The sequence below is a fragment of the Prionailurus bengalensis genome, unplaced genomic scaffold, assembly GCF_016509475.1.
Source record: "Prionailurus bengalensis isolate Pbe53 unplaced genomic scaffold, Fcat_Pben_1.1_paternal_pri Un_scaffold_71, whole genome shotgun sequence".
Taxonomy (NCBI): Eukaryota; Metazoa; Chordata; class Mammalia; order Carnivora; family Felidae; genus Prionailurus; species Prionailurus bengalensis.
Window position 1 is genome coordinate 134,981 of NW_025091171.1, and position 26,552 is coordinate 161,532.

Genomic DNA, 26,552 nt, shown 5'->3' on the forward strand with positions numbered 1-26,552 from the left:
TGAAGCGTCAGACTCTTGGTTTTGGTTCAGGTCATGGTCTCGTGGTTGGTGGGACTGAGCACCGCGCTGGGCTCTGTGCTGACAGCCCGGAGCCTGCTTGGGATTTCTCTCTCTCTCTCTCTCTCTCTCTCTGCCCTTCCTCCCACCTCATGCTTTCTCTCTTTCTCTGTCTCTCAAAAAAATAAATGAATAAACATTAAAAAATTTATATATATATATATATATATATAGAGAGAGAGAGAGAGAGAGAGAGAGAGAGACATACATACTATATTTGAAAACAGCCCTGAATGACAAGACACTTCCCAGGCACTTTGAAGAGTGAACAAGAGTGAACAAATAAAGGATGGATGAACACTGCACTTTTCAAACAACAGGCCAGGATGGAGTCACTTATATGAAACCCCGAAAGACTCATCGCCACAAGACTTATCATCTTAAACCCAACTTCAGTTTCAGCCTCTCTCCCAGGAGTGGAATTTTGAACCAACCACATGGGCTGGAATTCTCCAGATCAGCACTAGAGAGGTAATCTGCAGGATGAGACCTCCCTGATCTTTCCCCTGAGGGAAGGTGACCTTGCCTCAAAGAATCCTTTCTTTTCTTTTGCTGATAACCAATTGTTCTACCTCAGTTCTGCCTATAAAAGGCTTCCCTGTGGTGCAGTTTCCTTGTCTTTGTCAGATGGCATGCTGTCCACTTGGTGAGTCGTCGACTAAAACCAACTAGACTTTTATTTTTGTAATGTTTCTTTATTTTGGAGTGAGAGAGAAATGTAGAATCTGAAGCAGGTTCCAAGCTCTGAGCTGTCCACACAGAGCCTGATGCAGGGCTCGAACTCACAAACTGCGAGATCATGACCTGAGCCCAAGTCGGACGCCCAACCGACTGAGCCACCCAGGCACCCCACCGATTAGGCTTTTAAAGTTACTCGTTTGAATTTTTGTTCTTTAACCCAATATTCTCAACAAGTTTTTATATTTTGGTCTATATTAGATTTCCTTTTCTCCATAAAATTACAGGTTCCATAAAGTGGAGGACATCTAAAACTTTGTATGGAGGGGCGCCTGGGTGGCTCAGTCGGTCGAGCGGCCGACTTGGGCTCAGGTCGTGATCTCAGGGCAGGTCACGGTCTCAAGGCTTGTGAGTTCGAGCCCCACGTTGGGCTCTGCGCTGACAGCTCAGACCCTGGAGCCGCTTCTGATTCCGTGTCTCCCTCTCTCTCTCCGCCCCTCCCCGGCCCACGCTCTGTCTCTGTCTCTCAAAAATAAATGGACATTAAAAAGAATGACAACAACAACAAAATCTTTGTATGGAAAAGACCAGAACTTGGGAGATTCTCCCTGCCCTGAGCACCCAGGATGAAGACTGACTCAGACTCTGCCTTTGTACTGAAAGTGGAATTTGGTTGATTTTTTTTTTTTTTGAAAAATTAAGCTATTAAAAACAAGACAACCAGCCCAAAAATGGAGTCACTTATGCTAAGCCCTATGTCACCAAACTAGGATCTAATTACAGTTTTGGCTCTCTCAGAAATGAAATCTTAAACCGTTCAATTAAGAATCACCCCACCGGCTTGGTGAAGTTTTGGGGTGGTGATGGGGTTCATGGGGCCTGGAGCCGGTGGCCAAGAAAGAATGTTTTTCTTTTAATTTATTTTTTGGTACTTATTTTTGAGACAGAGAGAAAGCACAAGTCAGGGCAGAGGCAGAGAGAGGACACAGGGTCTGAAGCGGGCTCCACGCTGACAGCAGAGAGCCCAATGTGGGGCTGGAACTCACAAACTGTGAGATCGTGACCTGAGTGGAAGTCAGATGCTTAGCTGACTGAGCCACCCAGGTGCCCCCAAAAAGAATTCTTGAACACAGACCATGTTGGTGCAAAAAGGTGATTTTATTAAAGCACGGGGACAGAGCCAGTGGGCAGAAAGAGCTCACTCAACTGGGGTTTGTGAAGAAGGGTTGGATTTATACTATGGGGTTGGGGACAAAAAGTTAAAAGAGAGGCCCCCGGAGGGACTTTGATATGCTACAGAGGACCCCTAAGGTACCTGAGGCCTTGCGAAAGTCAAGCTGAGGTTGTTTGTCTCTCTAGCAAAGCATTAACATTGAGACAGTGGGGAGTTCCTGGAGTCAAGTCGTACTCGGCCCGCCTCCGGTATCTGTCAATGGGCCGCAGGCTAGAAGGAAATTGAATTTTACCTGCCATTTCCTTCTTGCCTTTGTTCCCCACATCGCTGTGGACGGGTGTGGTTGGGGTGACAGGAAACGGAGTCTACAGGTTTCTGGAAATTAGGCTATTGATAACGCCGCCTTTCTCCTGTAATTGACTAGGACGTTTGCAGACTGATGGAGACACTTGTCCCGAGGGACTGTGATCTCTATCAGTTAACCATTTGTGTTGTCGTGTTTTGTTTCTCTCCTTTGTCTTCAGGCAGCCAGGTGTGCCTGAGGCACCTCTCACGCGTCCCACCCACCCGGGGGAGGGCTTGTATTTTGCCCTGCCTGCCTCCTGCTCCCTCATCAAGCTCTAGTCAGGTAATCTTCTTTCTAAGCCCCTCTCATCACCTAGAAGAAAGTAACCTCGTCATAACTGATGTGGGCAGCAGAGGCAGAAAAGAACGCAGATGAAATTAAATTTCCTTCTGACCTGCAGCCCATCGACAAATCCTCGAGGCTGGCAGAGTGAACCATTTCTCTGGGAACTCCAGACCGTTTTACCGTTAATGCTTTGCCAGGGCGGAAAACAACTTTTGCTTCACAGTAGCTAGGCCTCTGGATTCTGTAAGTCTTCTTTAACATATAAAAGTCCTTCTGGAAACGTCTCCTAGTCTTGACCTCCCCCAACTCCCAAGTATATCATCAGTCTCTCCTTACAATCCCAGGGCAGCGCTCTCTGCCCCTAAGTTCTGTCCCCATGCTTTAATAAAACCACCTCTTTGCACCAACGCTCTGCCTGCTTAAAGTATTATATTTGTCAATAGGCTGCAGGTTATAAGGAAATTGAATTTTATCTACATTCCTTTCTGCCTTTGCTGCCCATATCAGTGAACATAGAGTGCAATATTGGCTTCAGGAGTAGAATTTAGTGATGCATCGCTTCACATATACTTTTCATATAATACCCCGTGCTCATCCGAACACCTCCATACCACCACGCATTTAGCCCATCCCCCACTCACCTCCCTCCATCAACCCCCAGTTTGTTCTCTATCATTAAGAGTCTCTCGGGACGTCTGGGTGGCACAGTCAGTTAAGGTGTCTTCAGCTCAGGTCATGAGCTCGCTGTTTGTGAGTTTGAGCCCTGTGTTGGGCTCTGTGCTGACAGCTCGGAGCCTGGAGCCTGCCTCGGATTCTGTGTCGCCCTCTCGCTCGCTCTCTCTCTCTCTCTCTCTCTGCCCGTCCCCTGCTTGTGTTCTGTCTCTCTCTCAAAAAATAAATACACATAACAACAACAACAAACGTCTCTTATGGTTTGCTTCTCTCTCTTTTAATTCCCCTTCCCATAGGAGAGCTTCCCCTGCTGGCCTCCTGACTCCATTCTGTTGTTACAGCAAATGCTGGGCATCCAGCACGAGCTTGTCCAGGGACAAGCATGCAGGGAATCAGAACGGACTGTTTATTTTGCACTGGTGTTGGCTCAGTGGAGTCACCTCCAAAGACTGAACGTTGGGCTGGAGTTTTACTGAGGGTTGGGCAGGACTAGTTTAGCGAAGTTTCTGGTTCCTGGCTGCTGGCCGATGCAAGAGGCAAGCAAGATTGCAGAAACTAAAACCATGCAGGGGAGTACCTGGCCTCAGACATCGGGCTGCCCTTTTTTGTTTGCATTTATCAGCTTTCCTCCTCATTGTATGAGGGTTTTTTTTCCCCCTTAAAGTTTTTATTTATTTATTTTTGAGAGAGAGAGAGAGAGAGAGAGAGAGAGAGAGTGAGTGCAAGTGGGGTAGGAACAGAGAGAGAGAGAGAGAGAGAGAGAGAGAGAGAATCCCAAGCAGGCTCCACACTGTCAGTGCAGAGTCCAATGCGGGGCTAAAACCCACAAGCTGTTTGATCATGACCTAAGCTGAAGTCAGACGCTTAGCCCACTGAGCCACCTGGGTGTCTCTATATGAGGTTTTTTAAAATTAATTTTTACCCAAGTTACATCACATTCAACGAGATGGCCTCTTTTCTAGGTTATTTAACTCAAATCTGCAGATATTATCAGGGAGAGAATCAGTTTAGCATATTTCAAACAAGCTTTATCTTTGGGAGAGAGCGTGTGTGTGTGTGTGTGTGTGTGTGTGTGTGTGTGTGATGGGGGGAGGGTAGTGAACAAGTGTAGGGGAAAACACAAAATGTCCCTGAAAGATATTAGCTCCATATTTATTTAGAAAGAAACATGAGAGGGGCACCTGGGTGGCTCAGTGCCTTAAGCATCCAACTCTTAGTTTTGGCTCAGGTCATGATCTCATGGTTTGTGAGTTCCAGTTCCTGCTTGGGATTCTGTCTCTCCCTGTCTCTGCCCCTACCCCACTCACTCTCTGTGTCTCTCTCAACATAAATAAATAAAGTTTAAAAAAAAAGAGAAAGAAAGAAAGAAAGAGGGGCGCCTGGGTGGCTCAGTCGGTTGAGTGTCCGACTTCAGCTCGGGTCATGATTCACAGTTCATGGGTTCGAGCCCCGCGTCAGGCTCTGACAGCTCAGCGTCTGGAGCCTGCTTGGGAGCCTTGGCTCCCTCTCTCTCTGCCCCTCCCCGGCTCCTGCTCTGTCGGTCTGTCTCTCTCTCAAAATGAATAAACATTAAAACTGAATAAAAAAAGAAAATTGAAAAAAGAAAGAAAAATGAGAAAAAGGTAAAGGGACAGAATAAAGAAAAAAGGAAAGTGAGGGGGTGGGGGAAAGAGTAGAGGAAAAAAAATAGATAAAAAACCCAAAAAGGATAAAACGAATTGTGGTCACATTCCCTCAGGTTACAACAAGCAGCTTTCTGAGCTAAAATGACCAAAACCTCAGGTCCGGCCGTGGTCTTACAAGGGTGCTTGGCATCCCCTAACAATGGCTGTGTGATACTGTGAGTGATAATAAGCAATGTGCAATTTGGTCTTCCTCTGTCCTTGTTGCAGGGTTTTCGCCTCAGTACCCGGGATTTGTCTTCTTGCTGTGTGGAAGAAGGAAGAGATGGGCACAAAATGAGCAGCAGGCAAAAGTCTATTAGAGCAGTATGAAAGCTGTCTTTACAGAGAGGGGGCATTGGAAAGTGAATACCAGCCACTGGAGGCAAGGGTCCTTGTTTTCTAAGGTTCTGCTCAGCCCTCCCTTCCCTTCCCCCCTGTTCCTTCTCAGGTTCTATCCTCACCGGCTGGATAACTCTAGGTGCCAGGTTGCCCATTCCTGATTGGCTCGACTCCATCGTGTGAGGAGTCAGGCTGATCATAGTGTCCTTCCTAGAACCGCAAGTCTTATGGTTTCCTTTTTGTAGTTAGGTCGTTTGAGTGTTAAATTCCTGAGGGAGCGTAGGTGCTATCTGTTCCACCCTGGAGAGGGATCTTATGCCCGAGGGGGTTTGCTATGGTCAAACACTCCCAGCATCGTTCCAAAATACGTGTTTTTTTCCCACCCGGGGACCTCAAGTCCTAACCTTTCCCTCTCTGCCTATTGTATCCTATCTTTTCCCTCTCGTATCCAACGCCCTTCATGGAGCTCCTAAAACTCCTGAAATGTCCTAAGTGGGGAAAGCAGTAAAGTGGTCTTTTATTATTCATAAGATGTCCCTTTCGATGACACCAGAATATATATTGATAAGATGGCTTTGGGGAAAAGCCCCCAGGGATAGGGGCTGGTCGCCATGGGAACAGCATCAGGATTAGAGGGGTGGGGAAGGCAGAGGGGCTGGCAGTTGAGTTCAACCCACAATGGCCAAAGATTTAATCGGCCACGTCTATGGAATGGAGCCTTCACGGAACCTCAGCAGGATGGGGTTTGGAGAGCTTTAGGGCTGGTGAACTCGTGCAGATTTGGGGAGAGGGGCACGGGACGCTCCGGGTCTTTCCCCCCCGTACCTTGCCCGCTGCATCTTTTCCGTCCGGCTATTCCTGAGCAATATTGTTGGAGTAGGCAACTGACCCCTAGTACCTGAAGGTCAGCAATGAGGAGGTCCCAGCTGGCTATAGGGAAGGTCAGAGACCTGTGCTGGCAGTACTTCCCAAGAAGACAGGTCCAGATGGCAGATGCCGTGACAGGAGCCCTCTGACTAAAATGGGAAGAAAGAAGCACGAAACCCTGTTACGGGCCCCCAGTAATGCATATTCTGCCTCTAGTTAACAATTGCTGATCAAACATAGAAACCCAAACCTCGGAACGCGATTCTGTCTCTTACGTTCTCCGCTCTCATCTCTCAAGAGTGTACCTTTTGTCGTAATAAACTGTGCCACTTGTGTCACTTATGTGCTGTGCCGCTCGTCTGTCCTTGAATTCATTCTCGTGACAAGACCAAGAAACTTCAGGTTCTTGAGGTCCCGTTGGGTGGAGGCCCCAGAACCTGGATTCTCCCCAGTTCGACCAGGAACAATATCCTTTTAGAATCAACTGGCAATCTAGTAAGTAAACTGTGATTTCCAGAATTCTGTGACCTGCTCTAGCAAATGAATTGAACCAAAAGACGGGGGGTTTGTGGTAACCTCCCATCTATAGCCAGTCAGAAGCACCATGGAAACACCAACCTTGGACTTGCTGTGGGCATCTGAAGGGGCAGGCACAATTTATAGAACTAAGTCCTTTATTTTTTTCTTTAGGTTTATTCATTTAGTATTTCTAAGACAGAAAGAGAGAGAGCGAGAGCGAGAGAGAGAGAGAGAGAGAGAGCACACGTGGGTGAATGGCAGAGAGAGAAAGAGAGAGAGAATCAGAAGCAGGCTCCAGCTGTCAGCACAGAGCCCACTGCAGGGCTTGAACTCACAAATCACGAGATCACGACCTGAGCTGAAGCCGGAAACTCAACCAACGGAGCCATCCAGGTGCCCCACGTGAGACCAGGTCCTTAATATGTGGGATCCGATAACATCAGGTAGATAGGGTCAGAACTTAGATTATAGGACACCCAGAGAGTGTCACAGAATTGCTTGATGTGTGCAGACTTCCCCGTGTCTGATGTCAGAAGTGAAGTAGCATTGGAGTAGAGTATTGAGAATAGAGGAGACACGCAAGAATGTGTTTTGTTTCACTTTTGCAGGCTCTTTATGAAGTCATGAGCAAGAAATGGACCAGTCACAGCTGGAGATTATTTCCATTGCTATTCTTACTTTTTGGGTTCACAGATAAGGACTCCAAAGAGCTTTTTGTCTACGTGGGTTATTGGCAATTGTTATTTCCCTCATTAGAAATTAAAATCTGTATGATGTTTCAGTAGCTTGTTTTCACTTCCAGTCTGAAAATCTAGAATAATGTTAGGCTTTTAAAGAGCCCCAATGACTAACCTTAAAATATTCCATTCATTTTTTTTTTTTTAATTACGAATGATCGGTCTCCAAATGATGCTATAACTCAACGGACATCATGATACTGTAAGCAATGTTCTGTTGCATAAGACAAAATAAGGTACGTTATTAATACCTTAATAAAGCTAAGTGGGAGCATTATTAAAGCTTTATTAAAGCTTTTATTTAATGTTAAATGTTAATCATATTTCCCTCCATAGGATTATCAGCAGATTTCTCGTCAGAAACCTTAGAGGAATAATGAATGTCAACCAAGAATCCTATATCCTGCAAACTATCCTTCAAAAACGAGGGAGAAATGAAGACATTCCCAGATAAATAAAAGCCTGCCCTGTGAGAAATGCTAAAGGAAGTCATCCAGATTGAAGTGAAAGGAGGAACACTTGGGTGGCTCAGTCGGTTGAGTATCCCACTCTTGATGTCAACTCAGGTCATGATCCCAGGGTTGTGGGATAAAGCCCCATGCCAGGCTCCACACTGAGTGTGGAGCCTGCTGAAGATTCTCTCTGTCTCTGTCTCTGTCTCTCTCTCTCTCTCTCCCTCTCTCTCTGTCCCTCTGCGCCCCTCCAACCCTCTTTCTTTCTCAAAATAAATAAACAAATACATACATACATACATACATACATAAATACATAAAATAAATGAAAGGACACTAGACTTTAGGAATTAGTAACTAGACAGTAGTAGCTTGAAGCCATCTGGAGAAGCAAAGTTAAATATGTGGGCACTTATAAAAGCTAGTATTATTGTTACTTTGATTTGGTAATTCTGCACTTTTTCTATGAGATTTAAGAGACGAATGCATAAGAAACTATCCTTAGTCTGCCTGGGGACACATAATACATAAAGGTGTCATTTTGTGACCTTAACACCTGAAAGGGGAGGGAGACAGACTTGAATAAGAAAAGGGCTTTTATATGTCCTTGAAGTGAGGCTGTATACATTCAAATCAGACTGTTAGGACTTGAAGATCTTGTTATAGACCGAATGTTTGTGTTTCCTCCTGACAAAGGAAAGTTCTGAATCTGATGGCTTCACAGGTGAATTCTACCAAATGTTTAGACAGGAACTGACACCAATGGTTTTCCGACTCGTCCCAAAAAATGGAAGACAAGGAAACACTTCCTAACTCATTCTAAGAGTCCAGCATCCCGATACCAGAGCCGGACCAAGACACTACAAGAAAAGAAAGTATAGAGCGATATCCCTTAAACCTTGATGCAAAACTCCTCAATACATATTGGATCTATGGTGAAATTCGCCCTAGAAAGGAAAGTCAAGTGGAAGCTCAAAAGTATACCCCTGGCCAAGAGAGTAAATGTTGTATCTGGCAGAATGGCAGAGATTAGTGGCATCCTAAGGGGTCTGAAGAAGGCAGGCGTGATGTCTGCTTAATTCACCAGTCTGGTCCCCTCAGCATGTGGATGGACGCTGGCGGAGGATTCTAGACCGGGGGTCCGCAGGGTACAGATTGCAGACGCAAACTGGCCAGCTCCCGTTTTTGCATATGGTGTTTACTCTTACAAGTGACTGAGAAAAATCAAAGAATGATATTTTATAACGTGCGAAAATTAAGAGAGATTCCTATTCCATCATTAATAAATAAAGCTTCATCCGGACACAGGGGGACACTTGCTCACGTGTGTATCGTCTGGCTGTTTTGGCACATGACGCATCCCAGCGACCAGGTGATAACGCCACCCTGTTTCAAGTGCCTACCACAGCGACCCTGAAAGAATACAGCGTTCGTGTGCATTACCGGACTAGGCAGTCGTCCCAATATTCCCAATTCACAGGAAAGCAACAATCATGAAAGGCAGGAATGTTATTTCATTTTTTAAATTATACCAGTGAGTTAAAAAAAAATTTTTTTTTTTATTTGTTAAAACGTATTTATTTTGAGAGGGGGCAGGGCAGAGAGAGGAGAGAGAGAATCCCAAGCAGGCCCCGCACTGTCAGCCCCTGGAGCGCTATGCGGGGCTTGAACTCCCGAACAGGGAGATCGCGACCTGAGTCGAAGTCAAGAGTCGGATGCTAACTGACCAAGCCACCCAGGCGCCCTGAAGAGTAGAAAACTTAGGATCTCACAACACAGCCAATTGTGTCTTCATAAAAATAAAAGTTGGAAATGAGGCCGCAGCTAAAGTAAGTTGCCAAGCGGCGGGTTATTTTGCCAAGTGAGGAAACCATTCACTGAGGGTGATTTAATTCAACCATGTTTGATCGTGGCAGCCAAAGAAACGTGTTCAGAGGATACAAACTTGTTGAAGATTGTTAGATTTTTTGCTTGGTGAATTGAGAACGTCGACTGAATTTCTAGAAAGGCACACGTATCCAGCAGAGGGCAGCATTAGCCCACAGAGTCAACACCCTTCACCAGAAGGAGACCCCATTTAGAGGAGCTGAGAGTTGACGATATGCTCAATTGCCAAGGTTTCGTAACCAGCGTATTAGCTTTTTGAATCTTCACGAAAACCCTGTAAGACGGGTGTTATTTTCGTCCTCGTTCTGCAGGTAAAAAACCTGAAGCTCCGAACGGGGAAGTGACTTTCACAAGGCACTAAGTCTAAGCCATTGGTCTGACGCCGGGACCCGTACTTTTTCAGTGAAACCCCATTCCAAAGTGCTTGCTATGTGCCAGGCGTGCTCTAAACACCTTGCACGTTTTAACTCCTTTAATTCTTCTACGAATCCCAGCATTTGGGTGCCATCAGCCCCGTTTTACAGACGAGGAAACTAAGATAAAGGAAAGCGAACACATTTCCTAAGGTAATTGCACCAGAACTGGGATCTGTGCTCACACTGTCCGGCCTGAGTCCCCAAAGGCCATCACGACACTGGTCCCTGCTTTCTGCTGGTGAGCTCATCATCTGATGATAAGCCGGGGTTTCTCAAAGTGGAGGTTAGTGTCACCTAGGAGCTTTCTAGAGCTGCAGTTTTGAGGCCACACCCCAGACCTCCTAACTCTGAAACTCTGTGGGTAGAGTCCCCTGCTCTGAGTTTAACAGGCCCTCGAAGTGGTTAGAAGCCATGCCAAAGTTAGACGCTGGAGTGTTTGATTCTCACTGTGGTCCTCACCCCTACGGTGCCCTCAACTCATACAAGTAAACGTGTAACACACCTCTGTCCGTCTGTGCGTTGAATAAGGGATGCTTGTGAACATACACAGATTTTACGGGTCGAGGCAAAGGTGCTTGTGTTGAATCTGACTCTTGGCTTGCTTTTAATTCCCAGGAGCAAGTTTTCTGGATGTGGTCTTCGGATCCCTATGTCACAAATTATTACAACAGCAATACCCTTTCTTGTTCCCGCCTCATGGCTGTGTCGCTCTTCTCTCATTATAAAGCTCCCCCCTCCCCCGCACCCAGGGTGCCTGGGTGGCTCAGTTGGTCAAGTCTCCCACTTCAGCTCAGGTCACGATCTCCTGGTTTGTGGGCTTGAGCCCCACGTTGGGCTCTTTGCTGACAGCTCAGAGCCCGGAGCTTGCTTTGGATTCTGTGTCTCCCTCTCTCTCTGCCCCTCTCCCACTCACGCTTTGTCTCTCTCTCTCAGAAATAAATAAACATTAAAACAAATTAAAAAAAAAAAAGAACTAAGGTGGCCTTCCCAACCCACCCCTTACCCGAGACTAATAAGAAGGAAAGGGAACTGTGAAGAATATAGAAATAGCAGATATAGGGTCCAGCCTCCGCCACTAATGCTGAGAGAGGGCGCCCAAGGAAGGCGTCCCCACCAGTTGGGGAATGTGACTTGAGCTGGACCCCAGTACTCAGGAGCCCCCTCTCCTGTTCTGGAAATGTGGGTTCCGTTTGCCTTTTCTGTTCCCAGAGGCTGCTCCGAGGACAGCCTTGAGATGCTGAAAACGCCTGCACAGTACATGGGACTGAGCCCAGTCAGAGCCTCTTTGGAAACTTTTAAGATTTGGAGGACAGGTGCAAGGATCCATTTCTCTTGCTGAGCTCAAGACAAGCCTCCTAAGTTCCCTTTGCTCTTATTAAAAGTGCTTCTCGCCACCACGGAGTGGCCTGCCTCTGTCTTTAGTCTCGCCCCGCCGTCTGCCCGCGGGGGCTGGTGTCAGATCACATGGGGAAAGCTCCTGAAAGGATTGGGAAGCTACACACACACACACACACACACACACACACATACACACCCCAGCCTCGGTAGGGAGAGCATAGCCGTGGCTCACTGACTGTGGAGAAGGTGCTGTGGTGCGAAGCTGGAGGAACTTTCTGCAAACCCATCCTCTGTACCCTTTTCTAAGCCCACCCTCCGGCGTGCTGGGAAAGCTGAGTCTCACTTCACTTACCATGACTTTATTGCATCACCTAAAACTAAGACCCGTTAAATGATGGAATGCCAGACACATCATTTATGGTGAGACACATCCCGATTTCAGAGATACATGCTGATTCCAGAGATACAGTTTCTTTTAATTATATTTTTTAAAGTTATTTATTTTGAGAAAGCTGGCTCGTGTGCCCCTGGCTTGTTCATTTCTGATCTGACTCACCTTGACTTCCCTGCTCTTGGTCTCAGCTTAATCCTAAGCCTGGAAGCCACCAACACAGGGTCACCTTTCTCTTCTTCTGCTCTTCTGTCCTATTCCCAAACAAGACAAAGTCAGGGAACCTGGAAACCCAGGCCAGTCTGGGCATCGGGTATGGCGAGCAGTGACGGTGGCCAGGGCAGATTGGTAAGGAGACTGCACCCTGATGGTTGGTTGTGTCAGACCTCCGGGTGGGAAACCCTGGAGGGCATAGGCAGAGCAGTGACATGTCTGTGTGGAAATAAACAGCCGGGACTAGGGAGGCCACGGGTATTTCCTCTAGGTTTCACCAGCCCTTGGGGGAAAAAAAATACGCGTCAGGTAACACAACGGGCTTGAGTCTCTGAGAGCGTATCCGCAACGCCCCCGGCCCCCCAACCTTTGCTGTCCCCACCTAGTAGGGTCCTAGGTCCTCGAAGACCTGCTGAGTGGCTCTCCCTGGTGGTTCACAGCTGGAGTGGGACGAGCAGCTTCCTCCCTCCACTTGTCCTCGGCCGTTGGGGTGCTGCCCTGGGTGACTCAGACAAAGCGGGGCCGGGGACAGCATCTCAGCCCAGAAAGTCTTAGGGGTCTGTGTTTGCTGCATAAAAGCCTCTGTGCTTTCTTAAAGACAAAATGTTGACCTTGAAAAATGAAAGGTGGCACCTCCTAACTTTTTTTCTGAGAGCCAGCACAAGGATCCAGGCAGTGTACCGAGAGACGGAGCTTGTCCACCAGCTTTTCTGAGGCCGTGTCTCTGATTCCGAACTTTGGAACTTGTGAGAAGGTACTGGTAGGGTACAACTAACAGGCCTTGCCTTGTTCCAGTACAATTTTAGCTTAGATTTGATCTTCCAGTTCCTAGACTTCTACCTTGTCACGTTTGCCTCGCAGATGCCTTTTCCGAAGCCGGTGATAATGGCACGACGCTTCAGTGCGGACGGGGGTAATTTCCTAAAAGTTAAAGACCTTTGACGTCTTACTCGTGAAATGCGTTTCTATCCAGAATTCTCCCCAGGTCACGGTGGTGCCTAAGGAAAGTGATTCACTCTTCGGGCGCCTGGGTGGTTCGGTCGGTTGAGTATCCAACCCCTGATTTCAGCTCGGGTCACGATCCCAGGATTGTGGGATTGAGCCCCACATCGGGCCCCATGCTGCCTGTGGAATCTGCTTAAGATTCCGTCTCTTTCTCTCTCTGCCTGCTTCGCTCATGCATGCGCTCTCTCTAAAATTAAAAAAAAAAAAAGAAAAAGAATGTGATTCATGCTTTTGTGTCCTTAAAACGGAAAATCATAAGGGCACTGAGACGTGTACTTAAACACCACCAGAATGTGGACATGAAATTCATGTAACGACTGGCTTTTGAAAACCATCCACTAGCACAGAGCCGTCGGCGGGTCAAAGATGAGCCCCTTCTGGGGCCTGGCACTGGTCTCGGCAATGGAGGTAGACGAGGATCCTGCTGGGCCGAACGAGAAGATAAATAAGTCAATGGCAGGTATCGATAAGGGCGATGACAAGGATAAGATAAGGTCACGTGATAGAGAGTGAGTGGGGCTGATTTAGCTGGGGGGGGGGGGTCAGGGATGGCCTCTCTGAAGAGAGTGATGTTTATTTTTTTTAATGTTTTTATTTATTTATTTGTGAGACAGAGAGGCAGAGTGTGAGTGGGGGAGGAGCAGAGAGAGAGGGAGAGGGAGACACAGAATCGGAGGCAGGCTCCAGGCTCTGAGCTGTCATCACAGAGCCCGACGTGGGGCTCGAACTCACGAGCCGCGCCGCGAGATCGTGGCCTGAGCCGAAGTCGGACGCTCAACCGACTGAGCCACCCAGGGCGCCCCAGAAAGCGATGAAAACCTGAATAGGAGCGCCTGCCCGGAGCCGGCGTGGGAAAGGCGCGGGCCTGGCATTCCTACAGGTGCTGCAGCTGGCGGCCCGCGGCCTGGCCGGAGGCCCGGCCGCGCTGCTCTCCTCGGCCGTGGCGGTGGGAAAGCCCCGCGCGGGCAGGGACGCGGAGCCGCGCGCGGTCCAGGTGCCGGCGTGGGCGGGGTCCGCGGGCCCCGGGCCGGGCGTCTGGGACTCCAACGGGGACAGGCGAGAACCGCTGTCCTTGGCGAACCTGCGGAAGAGGAACCCGGAACGTGGAGAAGAAGAACTGGCCTCCAGGCTGGACCACGGCGAAGCCAAGGCCACGCGACACATCTTCCTCACCAGGCACTCCCAGAACCACGTGGATGCTTCCCAGGAAAAAGACCGCACGCTGACGCCCCTGGGTGGTGAACAGGCTGAACGGACGGGGCTCCGACTTGCCAGCTTGGGCTTGAACTTTAATAAAATTGTCCGTTCGTCCATGACCCGGGCCGTCGACACCACTGCTGTCGTCAGCGAACACCTGCCAGGCGTCTCCAAGGTCAGCGCAGACCTGCGGGGGGGGGGGGGGGGAAGGCGCCCCCATCGAGCCCGACCCGCCCGTGTCCCACTGGAAGCCCGAGGCTGTGCAGTATGACGCAGCCGGGGCCAGGATCGAGGCCGCCTTCCGGAACCACATCCACCGGGCAGACGCCAAGCAGCAGGAGGACAGTTACGTGATCTGCAGCTGCCACGCCAACGTCATCCGCTACATGGTGTGCCGGGCGCTGCCGTTCCCCCCCCCCCCCCCCCGGAAGTCTGGCTCCATCTCTCTCTCAAGGACAGTAGCATCAGCCACCTGGTGGTTCGGCCTGGTGGCCGAGGGGCGCTCAGGGCCCTCGGGGACACGGGGTTCATGCCTCCGGACAAGATCTCCCGCTCCTGAGGGCTGCCTGGAGGACCCGCTCCCTGGGGCCCCAGCCTGGTTCGCCCGGGTGCCGCCACGGACGCGGCTCCTTCCCCGTCTTCCCTCCACAGGCTGCGCTGCGGTGACGCTGTTCCTCCGGGAGGAAGGTGGAAAAAGCGCTCACGTCTTTAGTGTCTAAAATGGGGCGTTTCGGTCTGTACTTCCGACCCAGGATGGAAAAGGGAATCGTCGCGAGCAGATCAGCCTGATTTCTGTCTTGGGGGTCTCTGCCCCGTCTGCCAGGACGGGGCCTCGCTGCCGCCGTCTGCGGGGACTACGGCCAGTTTGCACAGGCGTCTTTGGTCGTGACCGCTGTTGGCCACGGGAGCCCCTGGAGGCTGTGGGCAAAGCCCATTAGGCACGAGGGGCTCCCGGGAGGAGGGGCCGCCAGCGCTTCCGTTCAGAACTTGTCGTCCGTTCTTCTCATTTCTTAAAACTCTCTCTATCGCTTAAATCTTTGTCAGTGAAAGATTCTGTTCCTCTGGGTTCTTGCTTCCCTAACCACTCGGTCTGGGGGCCTGCACCTGTGACGCCACGGGGTCTGAACTCCCCTGTGTTGTTCGGCCTTTCCCAGCACCTGGGAGCAGCACGAGAGGGAAGGAGGGGACCGGGGACCGGAGAGCCACAGTGCAGCCAGGGTCCTGTTTCAGGAGAATACTAGACACTTCAGTCTGCCTCTGGCTGTTAATCCTTTACACCTACGGATTAAACTGTTTAGACGTGATGTGTCCATTCCAAGTATTCTGTCAATTTAGGAGAAACTACAATTCCTGTGAAGTGGTCATGAGCATTTTCTGCGATCAGCGCGACTAATTGGGACATCTGATCCATTTCTCTGTAACTTTGGAAATAACTGCCAAATAAAATTTTATTTTACTGGTTTAAAAAAAAACACAAACAAAGCCGAGTAAACATCTTTGTCAAAAATCGGCCCAGCCATCCATCGTCCCCACCATTTCCTCCCCCCGTCCCCACCCCCACCCCCACCCCCACCCCCACCCCCATCCTCAATAGAACTGGACTAAGGGGTGGTCCCTCCACCTCTGGGCAGCTGTCCGCAGTGCTAACAACTAAGCAGAACAAAAACCTTCCTGCGAGAATTCAGCAAGGTGTCAATCGGCCCTTCTGACAAAGTTGGGGAGAACTTCCCCGTGGGAACAGAAACTGCTGGTCAAAGCAGATCTGTCTCTTGACAGGATTTTTGCACAGCTGTCATGCAGCCTTAGCCCAGCAGATTGGAAAAGGGTGGGGACGAGGCTGATTACGAGGAAGGAGAGATTTCTGTTACTGAATATTAACACCTTCAGTATGCCTGTCAAAAACGTCATTGCTTGGGAAAATCATGAACGAGAGAGCATGAGCTCTCATCTCCTACAGTCTCTCCTCTAAGATGGGTCCAATGTTAGAAAAAAAAAAAAAAAGCCGATGTAACAACTGGCTCACAAGGCAGTAAGAATTGCCACTTACAGGCCGGTTCCACGTTTTCCGGGAACATTCTATGATGGCTCGCCTGGTTGAGATCCTCTTCTCCATCCTCAGCGTAGATGACTTACCATCTTTTTTTTAGGAAACAAAGACGTGTACGTATTATTCTTGTTCGATGTGAAAATGTGAATTTAAAAATATGTCAACCGAGGGAGGGAGAAGGACAGACAGAAAAAGGCACTTTAAACTTCACATTTTCAACTTTCACATAGTGATTCCTGCCAGGGGACCCGAGGAAACCAAGGGGTCGTCTCCCTAAGACTTGACATCTATTTGTTTCCATTTTTCCAAAGAATTTACATGTTGTGATTAAATACAAATTTATTTAATAATAAAACTGAATTCTGTCCGTGTAAATTCTTTTCAAGGAATGTATACCAAAGGCAAGACAACTATCATGTGGGTGCGGTCAGATAGAAGTAAACACTCACGTGTGCCTATGCGTGCATTTAAAAAAAATCCTTAAATGGTTGAAAATGACTGCACTCACATACACCAAATGTGGTGTTTTTTTTATTTTTATTTTTTACATTTACTTTTTTGAGAGACAGAGTGCGAGCGCGAGTGGGGGAGGGGCAGAGAGCGAAGGAGACACGGCATCTGAAGCAGGCTCCAGGCTCTGAGCTGTCAGCACAGAGCCTGCCTGACACGGGGCTGGAACCCAAGAACCGTGAGCTCATGACCTGAGGCAGAGCTGCATGCTCAACCAACTTAGCCACCCAGGCTCCCCACATATGCTAAATGTTTTAGAAAACAGAGCGGGAAATCTGGGGCGTTCATTTCTTTTATTCATTCATTCATTCATTCATTCATTCACTCATTTAAATTGACTGAGGCCTTCATTTCAATATGATTTTTCATATTCAAGAAAAACTTTTATTAGCACAAATGTAACCCTGTACTTCACGTTATGTAATTTAAACCCTATAAACTTAAATTGATCACTACAACTTTAAGTCAGGATCGAGCTTGGGTCACAGTGAGCTCTCTTGCTAAGTCAAAACCTACCGATAAGAGTATGGGGACAGAGCTGTTCCCTGAAGGAAGATGATGCACGTTCCCCGGATTTACAAGGCAGCAGTGGGAAGAAAGTGAATTTAATCCACCTTGGGGCACTAGTCACTGTCTTCACGAGTCATCTTTGCCTCAGGAGGTCAGAATTTTTACCTGGTGGTATGACCTAGACTATTCCAGTACTTTTCCAAGCCTGTTTTAGTGGTCTGATCGGTTACTGGGCTGCTATAGTTTCCCCCTGACCGGTCCTGTGGGGTACGGAGGACTAAGAGACACTCAGTGAATGGCCTGGCTTTCGGCCATAGTTCTCTACTCCCCATGGGTTGCAGTAGCCTAGTTTCTACCTGGTAATCAGCATCAATCAACACGGCTTATTCTCTGCTTTTTGTGTCGTGGCCCAAAGGTACCCAAACAGCCAGGGCAGTCTCCGCTCTCAATGTCGCATTTACTTGATAAAAAAAAAAAAAAAAAAAAAAAAAAGTCGTGATTGAAATATGCAGGTCAATGGGGCGCCTGGGTGGCGCAGTCGGTTAAGCGTCCGACTTCAGCCAGGTCACGATCTCGCGCTCCGTGAGTTCGAGCCCCACGTCGGCTCTGGGCTGATAGCTCAGAGCCTGGAGCCTGTTTCCGATTCTGTGTCTCCCTCTCTCTCTGCCCCTCCCCCGTTCATGCTCTGTTTCTCTCTGTCCCAAAAATAAATAAACGTTGAAAAAAAAAAAAAAGAAATATGCAGGTCAAAAATGCAAACATTTTCAGTGAATGACAGGTTGGCACAAAACCCCACCCTACACTCACCACCCAGCTCAAGAAACAGAACATTCTCGGTACACCAGGAGCCCCTCTCTGGATCCCTTTCCCTCCTTATTTTCCCACAGGAAAGCACAGACCTGCCTTCTCAAGGCGTGGATGAGTTTTGTCTGTTTTCCAGCTTCGTATGCATGGAAACTCACAGCATGTACTCTTTTTCCATTGCTTTCTTTTAGCTCAACATTATATTGATGAGATTGAGTCATGGTTTTGCAGGTATAAATTAGTCGCTTGCCCTGCTGTTGGGACACACCCTCCATGAATTCATCCATCCCGTTTGTCATGGAATTATCTGTTGATGGGCCTCAAGAGGTTTCCAGCCTTAGGGCATTTCCAGTACTGAGGCCTCAGATTTCTTGGCGTCCGTGCTCCTGCATTTCGGTTGGGCACGTCTAAGGTCGTATTCCCGGGTCTCAGGGAATCCGCACGTTCTACTTTTGTAGGTTCTTCCAAATCATTTGTCCAAACTCTACTGATTCATAGTGTACGAGCGTTTCAGTTTTTCCACAGCCTTGTGAACACTGGCTTTGTCATTTTGGATAGTGGAATTAGTGGTTTTGACCTGCATTTCTTTGATAACAATCGAGATTCAGTACCTTGTCGTTCATCTCTTGGCCATCCGAATATCTGTTATGAAGTAGTGTATCTTGCCTGTTTTCCCATTTATCATTTTCCTTTGGGGCTTCCTTTGTCAAATACGTACTTCAAAATATCCTCCCTCATGTTTTAATTAATGCTGTCTTTTGATGTTCAGATATTCCTAATTTTCATTTATTCCCAGTTTTCAATGTTTTCCTTAGTTGTTAGTAGTACCTTTTGTATCCTTTAAGAAATGATTTCCTGCTCAAAGTCATGAAGATATTCTCCTGTTCTATTCTAAAAACTTTTACTGTTTTACTGTTTCTTTTTCCAAATGTTTATTTATTTTTGACAGGGAGAGAGACAGCACAAGCAGGAGAGGGACAGAGAGAGAGAGGGAGATAGAATCCAAAGCAGGCTCAAGGATCTAAGCTGTCGGCACAGAGCCCGGGGTGGGGCTCAAACTTACAAACTGTGAGATCATGACCTGAGCAGAATTCAAACGCTTAGCCCACTGAGTCACCCAGGCGCCCCTGTTTTACTTTTTACATCAGATGTGTAATTCACCAAGAATGAGGTTTTTGCATATTATTTGAGTAGGAATCAAGTTTCATCCCCCCCCACTTATTAATATGGAACTCAACGACAACCCTTCAATGAAAAGATGGTCCTTTCTCAACTTTTCATAGTACCTCCCATCAGAGAGCCAATGTCCAAAGAGAACATCGGTCTGTTTCTGGAATCTCTAGTCCTTACTTGTCCATCCTTGTGCCGGTACCACAGTGTCACAGTTGTTAACAGCTGTATAACAAATCTCTATCCCGAGAGTGTTAGTCTTCCAACTATCTCCTTCTCCTATATTTTCTTATCTATCTTTGTCTTTTATATTCCCATAAATCTTAGAACTGGCTTTTAAACTCACACACGCGCACACACACACACACACTCACACTCACACACCCTATGAGGATTTTACTCGAGGTTGCTGTGGATCCTATACAGAAATTTGGTGGTGGTCTTTATCACGCTGACTTTTTCCAACATGCATATTTTTAAGGTTTATTTGTTTTTGAGAAAGAGAGAGAGAGTGCAAGACCTACAGATGGGGACAGAGGATCCAAAGCGGGCTGTGAGCTGACAGCAGAGCCTGATGTGGGACTGGAACTTGCGAACTGTGAGATAGTGACGTGAGCCGAAGTTGGCCGTCCGCTCGATCAACTGAGCCCCCCAGATGCCCCGACTTTTTCACATCTTGGCTACAATCTATTACCCCTCCTTCCCATTTATGAAGTTTCTTAAATTCCTCTCAGTTATATTTTCTACTTTTTTTGTGTAGAGGTTTTGTACGTTTTTATTAGGTTTGTTTTTAGTGGTTTTTTTTTCTTTTGTTTTGTTTTGTTTTGCTTTTTGTTTTTGTGGAGAGTGAGAGAGCGTGTGCTGGAGCACAAGCTAGGGAGGGGCAGAAGGAAGGGAGAGAGAGAGGGAATCATAGCGGGCTCCCTATGCCCAGCCTGGAGCCCAATGCCCCACTCCATCTCCCAACCCTCAAGTCGTGACCTGAGCTGAAATCAAGAGGTGGAGGCTTGACAGAGGGAGCCACCCAGGTGCCCCTGTTTTTACATATTTGAAGTGTATTCTTTCAAAGGCTGTAGCCTTTTTGTGTGCGTATAATTTTATTTACGCACTCATTGCTGTCATAAACAAAACGCAGGCTTGATTTTTGCACAACGGCTTTCAATTCAGTGACTTTGCAAAAGATTATATGTAGATTCTTTCGGATTCTCTTTCTTCGTCTCTGCATTTGTCTCTTTCTCTGTGTATCTCTCTGTCTCTCTAATTATTATTATTACTTAACGTTCATGTTCATTCATTTCCTCGACATATTGAATCAGTTAGGACCTCCCATCATTCCCACTTTCAGACAGCACCACTTTAGCATGAGGTACATTGTTCGATTTAAAGTTTTGATTTGTTTGTTTTTGTCAAAATAGGGACTTTTCTTTCTATGGGTAGTTTGCTAAGTTTCTTTTTTGTTTTTCTTGTTTTTAAGTTTATTTATTTATTTTTGACAGAGACAGAGTATGAGCATGAGCTGGGGAGGGGCAGAGAGAGGGGGGGAGGCACAGAATCCGAAGCAGGGTCCAGGCTCCGAGCTGTCACTACACAGCCTGACGCGCGCGGGGCTCGAACTCACCAACCGTGAGATCATGACCTGGGCCGAGATCGGTTGCGTAACCGACGGAGCCACCCAAGCGCCCCCCTTTTTTTCCTTAAGTCAGGAATTGATGTGGAATTTTATCAAGCATGTTTTCAGGAACCTATTTAGATGGTCATTTGATTTTTATTCGTTATTCTGTTGATGGCATAAGTTATATGGATTGATTTCAAATATGAAGCTATGGGGGCGTTTCTGGACCACGCCCAATTAGGACGTGGTATATTATCCTTTTTCATGTGTTGCTAACTCACTTTGCAAATACTCTGTTCAGGTTATTTTTTGCATGTTTATGAGCAGACGGCCACACTGTATCACCTTGGCCCACGTCAGAGTACTAAGGAACCTCCTTAGCCAACACATGGCCCACAAGTGTGAGGGTATCGATGCCCCCCTAGGGGTGAACTTCAAAGGAGCAGGAAGCTACCTACTGCCTGTCAAGTGAGAAATTCTGGGAGGAGCTCTGTGTGCTTCAAAGAAGCCCCAAGAGAAATGACTCCCCCATACCTAGGGCGTTGATCTCAATGAACAGATCCTTCCATTGGCTTCTTTAAGGGTAGACTTTTTATTGTGTGCAGAAAACCTCCCAGATTATAAGTGTCCAGCCAGTGAATTTCCACCAAAGGAACATCTTCAGGTAATTGGAGCAAGAAATGGGCGCTGAGAGCATCTCAGCTGCCCCTCTCAGGCCCCCTTCCACATCCTTCCTGTCTTCGCTTCCTGGGATCCACTGCCTGGAACCGGGCGGGGTGGGGCGGGCCAAGGCAAGAAGGCCGCTTTGCCGGCCCGGGAGGAGCTGAGGGAGCAGTGGGCGGGGTGTGTTTGGCCCCAGGAGACGCGCTCCCCGGGGAGAGAGGGACACACGGAGGGAGGGGGGAGGGGCGGCGGGCGCCAAAGGAGAGGTCAAGGAGGCCAGAGGCAAAAGGCAAAAGGCAAAAAAAAGCCTACAGCACCCGGTATTCCCAGGCGGTCTCCCATCCAAGTACTAACCAGGCCCGACCCTGCTTAGCTTCCGAGATCAGACGAGATCGGGCGCGTTCAGGGTGGTATGGCCGTAGACGCCGGCGGCTGCCGCTGGGCGCCTCAAGAGCCTGCTCCACGCGTCCCAAGCCCAGCGGGTGCCGCGCTTCACCCATGCACGCGCCTGCCTGGCTGCCTGGCTGCCTGGCTGCCTGGCTGCCTGGCTGCCTGGCTGCCTGGCTGCCGCCGCCCTCCGCCGCGGGCCCCGGGCGGGTGGCGGAGGCGGCGCAAGAGGACCCTGGCAAGGCGCTGTGGCGCAAGCCCCGGCCTTCACCGATCCCGGGACTCTTGCACGCTGCTCCCGGCTTGGCCCCACGCCCGCCTCCGCTTCCATCCCGCACCGCACCGCACCGCACCGCACCGCACCACGTCGGGCCGCTCACTGGGAAGAGGGTGGAAGCGAGCGTGGGGCATCCGGCCGGCCTTTCCTTCTGGGCCCCCCCCCCACACACACACACCCCGCCGGGTTCTCAGCGCCTCCTCCCCAGTCCCAGGGCGAGCGCAGCCAGCCCCCCCCAACCCCCCCGCCGTTCCTTCCCGTCCGCCCCACCTGGTGCAAAGCCACCCCGGAGGCCCCAGCGCCCCCAGAGAACATCACCAGCCCGAGCCCGCTGCCCTAGCTGGGCCTCGCCAAACGCCGCCGGGGGCCCTGGGGATGAGGGCTCGAGGGAGGGAAGAGGTCCGGGACCCAGGGAGCCCAGGCCCGTGGCGGAGTCCGAGTGTGGGGTCTCGCTGCCCCGCCCTCCCCGCCCGCTCCTGGGTTCTTGTATCCACCCAGCCAGCCCCCACCCTCCAGTCCCCAGGCGCCAGCCCCCGGCCCCGCCCTCACCGCACCCCCCCACCCCTCCGTGCGTGCGGGTGCAGTGTCAGGAAAGGTGCAAAGCTGGGGCGTGGCTTCCAGCCGGTGCAGTGGGATTTAGCCTGGTGCGGGCAGTGGGGAGCGGGGAGCGGCGAGCGGACCCCTTGGGAAGTGCCGTGGGGTGTGCGGTGTGCGGGCTCGGGGGGCGGGGCGGGGCGAGGCGGGGCGGGGCCAGGCAGGGCTAGGCCAGGCCAGGCCAGGCCGCTTTGCCGGCCCGGGAGGAGCTGAGGGAGCAGTGGGCGGGGTGTGTTTGGCCCCAGGAGACGCGCTCCCCGGGGAGAGAGGGACACACGGAGGGAGGGGGGAGGGGCGGCGGGCGCCAAAGGAGAGGTCAAGGAGGCCAGAGGCAAAAGGCAAAAGGCAAAAAAAGCCTACAGCACCCGGTATTCCCAGGCGGTCTCCCATCCAAGTACTAACCAGGCCCGACCCTGCTTAGCTTCCGAGATCAGACGAGATCGGGCGCGTTCAGGGTGGTATGGCCGTAGACGCCGGCGGCTGCCGCTGGGCGCCTCAAGAGCCTGCTCCACGCGTCCCAAGCCCAGCGGGTGCCGCGCTTCACCCATGCACGCGCCTGCCTGCCTGCCTGGCTGCCTGGCTGCCTGGCTGCCTGGCTGCCGCCGCCCTCCGCCGCGGGCCCCGGGCGGGTGGCGGAGGCGGCGCAAGAGGACCCTGGCAAGGCGCTGTGGCGCAAGCCCCGGCCTTCACCGATCCCGGGACTCTTGCACGCTGCTCCCGGCTTGGCCCCACGCCCGCCTCCGCTTCCATCCCGCACCGCACCGCACCGCACCGCACCGCACCACGTCGGGCCGCTCACTGGGAAGAGGGTGGAAGCGAGCGTGGGGCATCCGGCCGGCCTTTCCTTCTGCCCAACCCCCCCCACCCCGCCGGGTTCACAGCGCTTCCTCCCCAGTCCCGCTGGGCGCCTCAAGAGCCTGCTCCACCCGTCCCAAGCCCAGCGGTTGCAGCGTTTCTCCCATGCACCTGTCTGCCTGCCTGCCTGCCTGCCTGGCTGCCGCCGCGGTCTGCCTTGGGCCCTGGGCGTGTGGGGGTGGTCGCCCAAGAGGACCCTGGCAACTCGCTGTGGCGCAAGCCCCGGCGTTCTCCAATCCCGGGACTCTTGCAGGCTGCTCGCGGCCTGGCCCCACGCCGTCCTCAGCTTCCATCCCGCACCGCACCGCACTGCACCTCGCAGCCCCGCACCACACCGCCCCTCACCACACCACACCCCGGGGTGCTCACTGGGAAGAAGGTGAAAGTGAGGGTGGGCCATCTGGCAGGCCCTGCCTTCTGGGCCCGCTCTGCCGTGTTCTCAGTGCCTCCTCCCCAGCCCTATGGCTCTTGCAGCCAGCCTCCTGGCTTTTCTGTCCTGTCTGCACCACCTTGTCAAACCCTTCCGGGAGCCCCAGTGCTCCCAGAGAATATCACCAGTCCCAGCCAGCTCCGTTTGCGGAGACCCTTGCTCGCCTCCCACCCCACCCACGCACACCACGTCCTGGTTCAGGAGAATAGATCTATTCCCAGATAGGTAGACAGATAGTTCAAGGACCGAGAGACACCCTTTCAAGGTGATTGACAGAGAAAGGAACACGTTGGGAGAAGAGACAGGCAGATAGGGAGAGTCAGAATAAGAGGGACAAGGGGAGTGGGGGTGTGGAGAGGGAGACGGAAAGGGTGAGGGTGACAGAGATGGCGTCGGAGAGGGAGTGGGAGTGGTATTGAAGCAGCGACCTCTGGATTATCCAACACAGACACCCCCCAAACTCTAGGAACCACACACAAAGAGGCTGTGTTGGAGAGACAGCTACCCCCTCGGGAGGGTCATGGTGCTGGGGCGGGTCTAGGCAAAGTGGCAGTGGCTTGAAGCTGACTTATGACTCGTTGGATCCCAAGGGCCTGCAGCCTAGGCCTCAGGAGGCCCGTCTGATCCCTCCTCCCATTCCTGTCAGGCCCAGGTATGAGATGTGTGTGTGTTCGGGTGGGGGTGGGGGTGGGGGTGGTGGTAATGTGTGTGTGTGTGTGTGTGTGTGTGTGTGCGTGCGCGCGCAGGCGCGCACGTGGGTCTATGCGTGTGTTGGTGGGTGGGAGCACTCCCTTGCGAGTAATTCCTTCAAGTGATTCTCCCCGTTTCTCCTGGCTCTTCTGGCCTTTGGGCGCAGCCTCGCCTTGGCCTGTGCGGTCAGAACGAGAGCGAGGACCTGCATGCCATGCCAACGGCGCCTCTGGGCCCGGGGTGGTGGGCCTTCTGGTGTCCTGAGCTCATGTCGGAATGGGGAAGACTTGGCCTCATCAGGGACAAAGGGCACTCATCAGATCAATAGTAGCATCCTTTAGGAGCTCTACTGTATTTTATAAACATATACACCATCTATACTTGCCTCCATTAGATGCATATGACACCACCTCCTCCTTCAAGATGTAGGGTCTGTCCCTTTTTCCACCCTACTAAATCTGGTCTGGCTTAGGATTGTTGTGACCAGTAGAGAATGGTAGTGTTATGCCCCGAATTCGTGATCCCCAAAGACCACCAGGGAGCCGAGTCCGATGCAGAAGCGAAGAGCCTTTATTCGAGCTAGCTCGAGCTCAATCTCCTACCTGCTTCGACGCGGCGGTGACATACTGGAGAGAAAGAGAGAGTTTCAAAAGCACAAAGGTTTTATAGGGATCATGGCCTTAGCCGATTGGCTGGGGAAGGGTCGTGGACTCAGCCGATTGGCGGCCAAAGTGTGGTCCCAATCAGCAATTATCAGAGTCCCTTGGAACTTGTTAAAAATGCAAATGTTGGGCCCGGTGGTCACAGACCTAGGGAATCCGAACCTCTGGGAGTGGGGCTCAGCAATCTGTGTTTGAACAAGTCTTCCAGGAGATTCTGATGCACCTGAAGTTTAAGAGCCACTGTGTCTGAGGATCTCTGACATGTTTGGCCTCAGTGTATACAGAACGTTTCTCACTGGTCCCCTATTAACCATTGGCTGTCAGCCTTGCTGTGCCGTAGAAATACCTAGCATCAAACACCATCCCCAGAGACTCTGATGAATTGGTTTGGGGAGGGGTAAAATGCTCCCAGGCCATTCTAAGCCTGGACAGGGTTGAGGGCTCCCGCCTCTGGCCCCCACCTGAGAGAAGGCCTCCCTCTTCTACTCACCCTTTCCATGCCTCTCACACTCCCCTTCCTCCCACCTCAGACTCGGGAAGAATGCCTCGATCGGTAGCCTGCTTTCTTAGAACACGTAAGTTACTTAAGGGGAGGAGGCGTGTTCTGAGGGTTGAGCAGGAACTTCTTTCTGCGGCCGTGTCGGGGACACGGTCACTAGTCGGCCGGCCTAGCTCTGCTCTTTCAGTCGCCGTGACGCTTAGGCAATTCTGGGCCTGCCTTTTAAGAGGCCTGGATGTTTTTGATTTCTCTCTCAGCGGCCTTGCTCCGATTTTTGCTGCCGCTGGGAATCCAGACTGTGCTCGTGAGAACGGGGAGCCCCACAGAGAGGTCTCGTTCACGCTCTGTGGTCAAATGGCCAGCCAGCTCCCAGCTGGCCGGCAGCAGCCCCTGCTGCCTTTACGTGAGGGAGACATCTAGGATGCCCAGTCAGCTGAGCCTTAAGAGGACAGCTGTTTCATTTGATGGCATTTGATGGCCATTTGGTGGCAGCAGCTGTAGAAACTCTAAGTCTTTACCACCCAGATGAACCCAGAGAATGCGCAGAATTATGAGAGATAATAATAATAAATTGCTTTAAACCACCAAGTTTTGCGAGTGTTTGT

The 26,552-nt window shown here is 50.6% G+C and overlaps 1 protein-coding gene and 2 non-coding genes across 3 annotated transcripts; 1 reads left to right on the forward strand and 2 right to left on the reverse strand.

The window, feature by feature from the left end:
- Positions 1–13,406: 13,406 nt before the first annotated feature.
- On the forward strand, positions 13,407–14,867 carry LOC122478474 (serine/threonine-protein phosphatase PGAM5, mitochondrial-like). The gene is given in 4 exon segments (XM_043572067.1): positions 13,407–13,500; positions 13,868–14,430; positions 14,432–14,647; positions 14,650–14,867. Coding segments are annotated over 4 exon segments (1,020 nt in total). The 3' UTR covers positions 14,797–14,867.
- A 6,991-nt stretch (positions 14,868–21,858) lies between these two features.
- LOC122478519 lies at positions 21,859–21,977 on the reverse strand. The gene has a single exon (XR_006296054.1). It is a non-coding gene; the product is annotated as a 5S ribosomal RNA (ribosomal RNA).
- Positions 21,978–23,164: 1,187 nt separating this feature from the next.
- Positions 23,165–23,283, reverse strand: LOC122478520. The gene has a single exon (XR_006296055.1). It is a non-coding gene; the product is annotated as a 5S ribosomal RNA (ribosomal RNA).
- Positions 23,284–26,552: the final 3,269 nt, after the last annotated feature.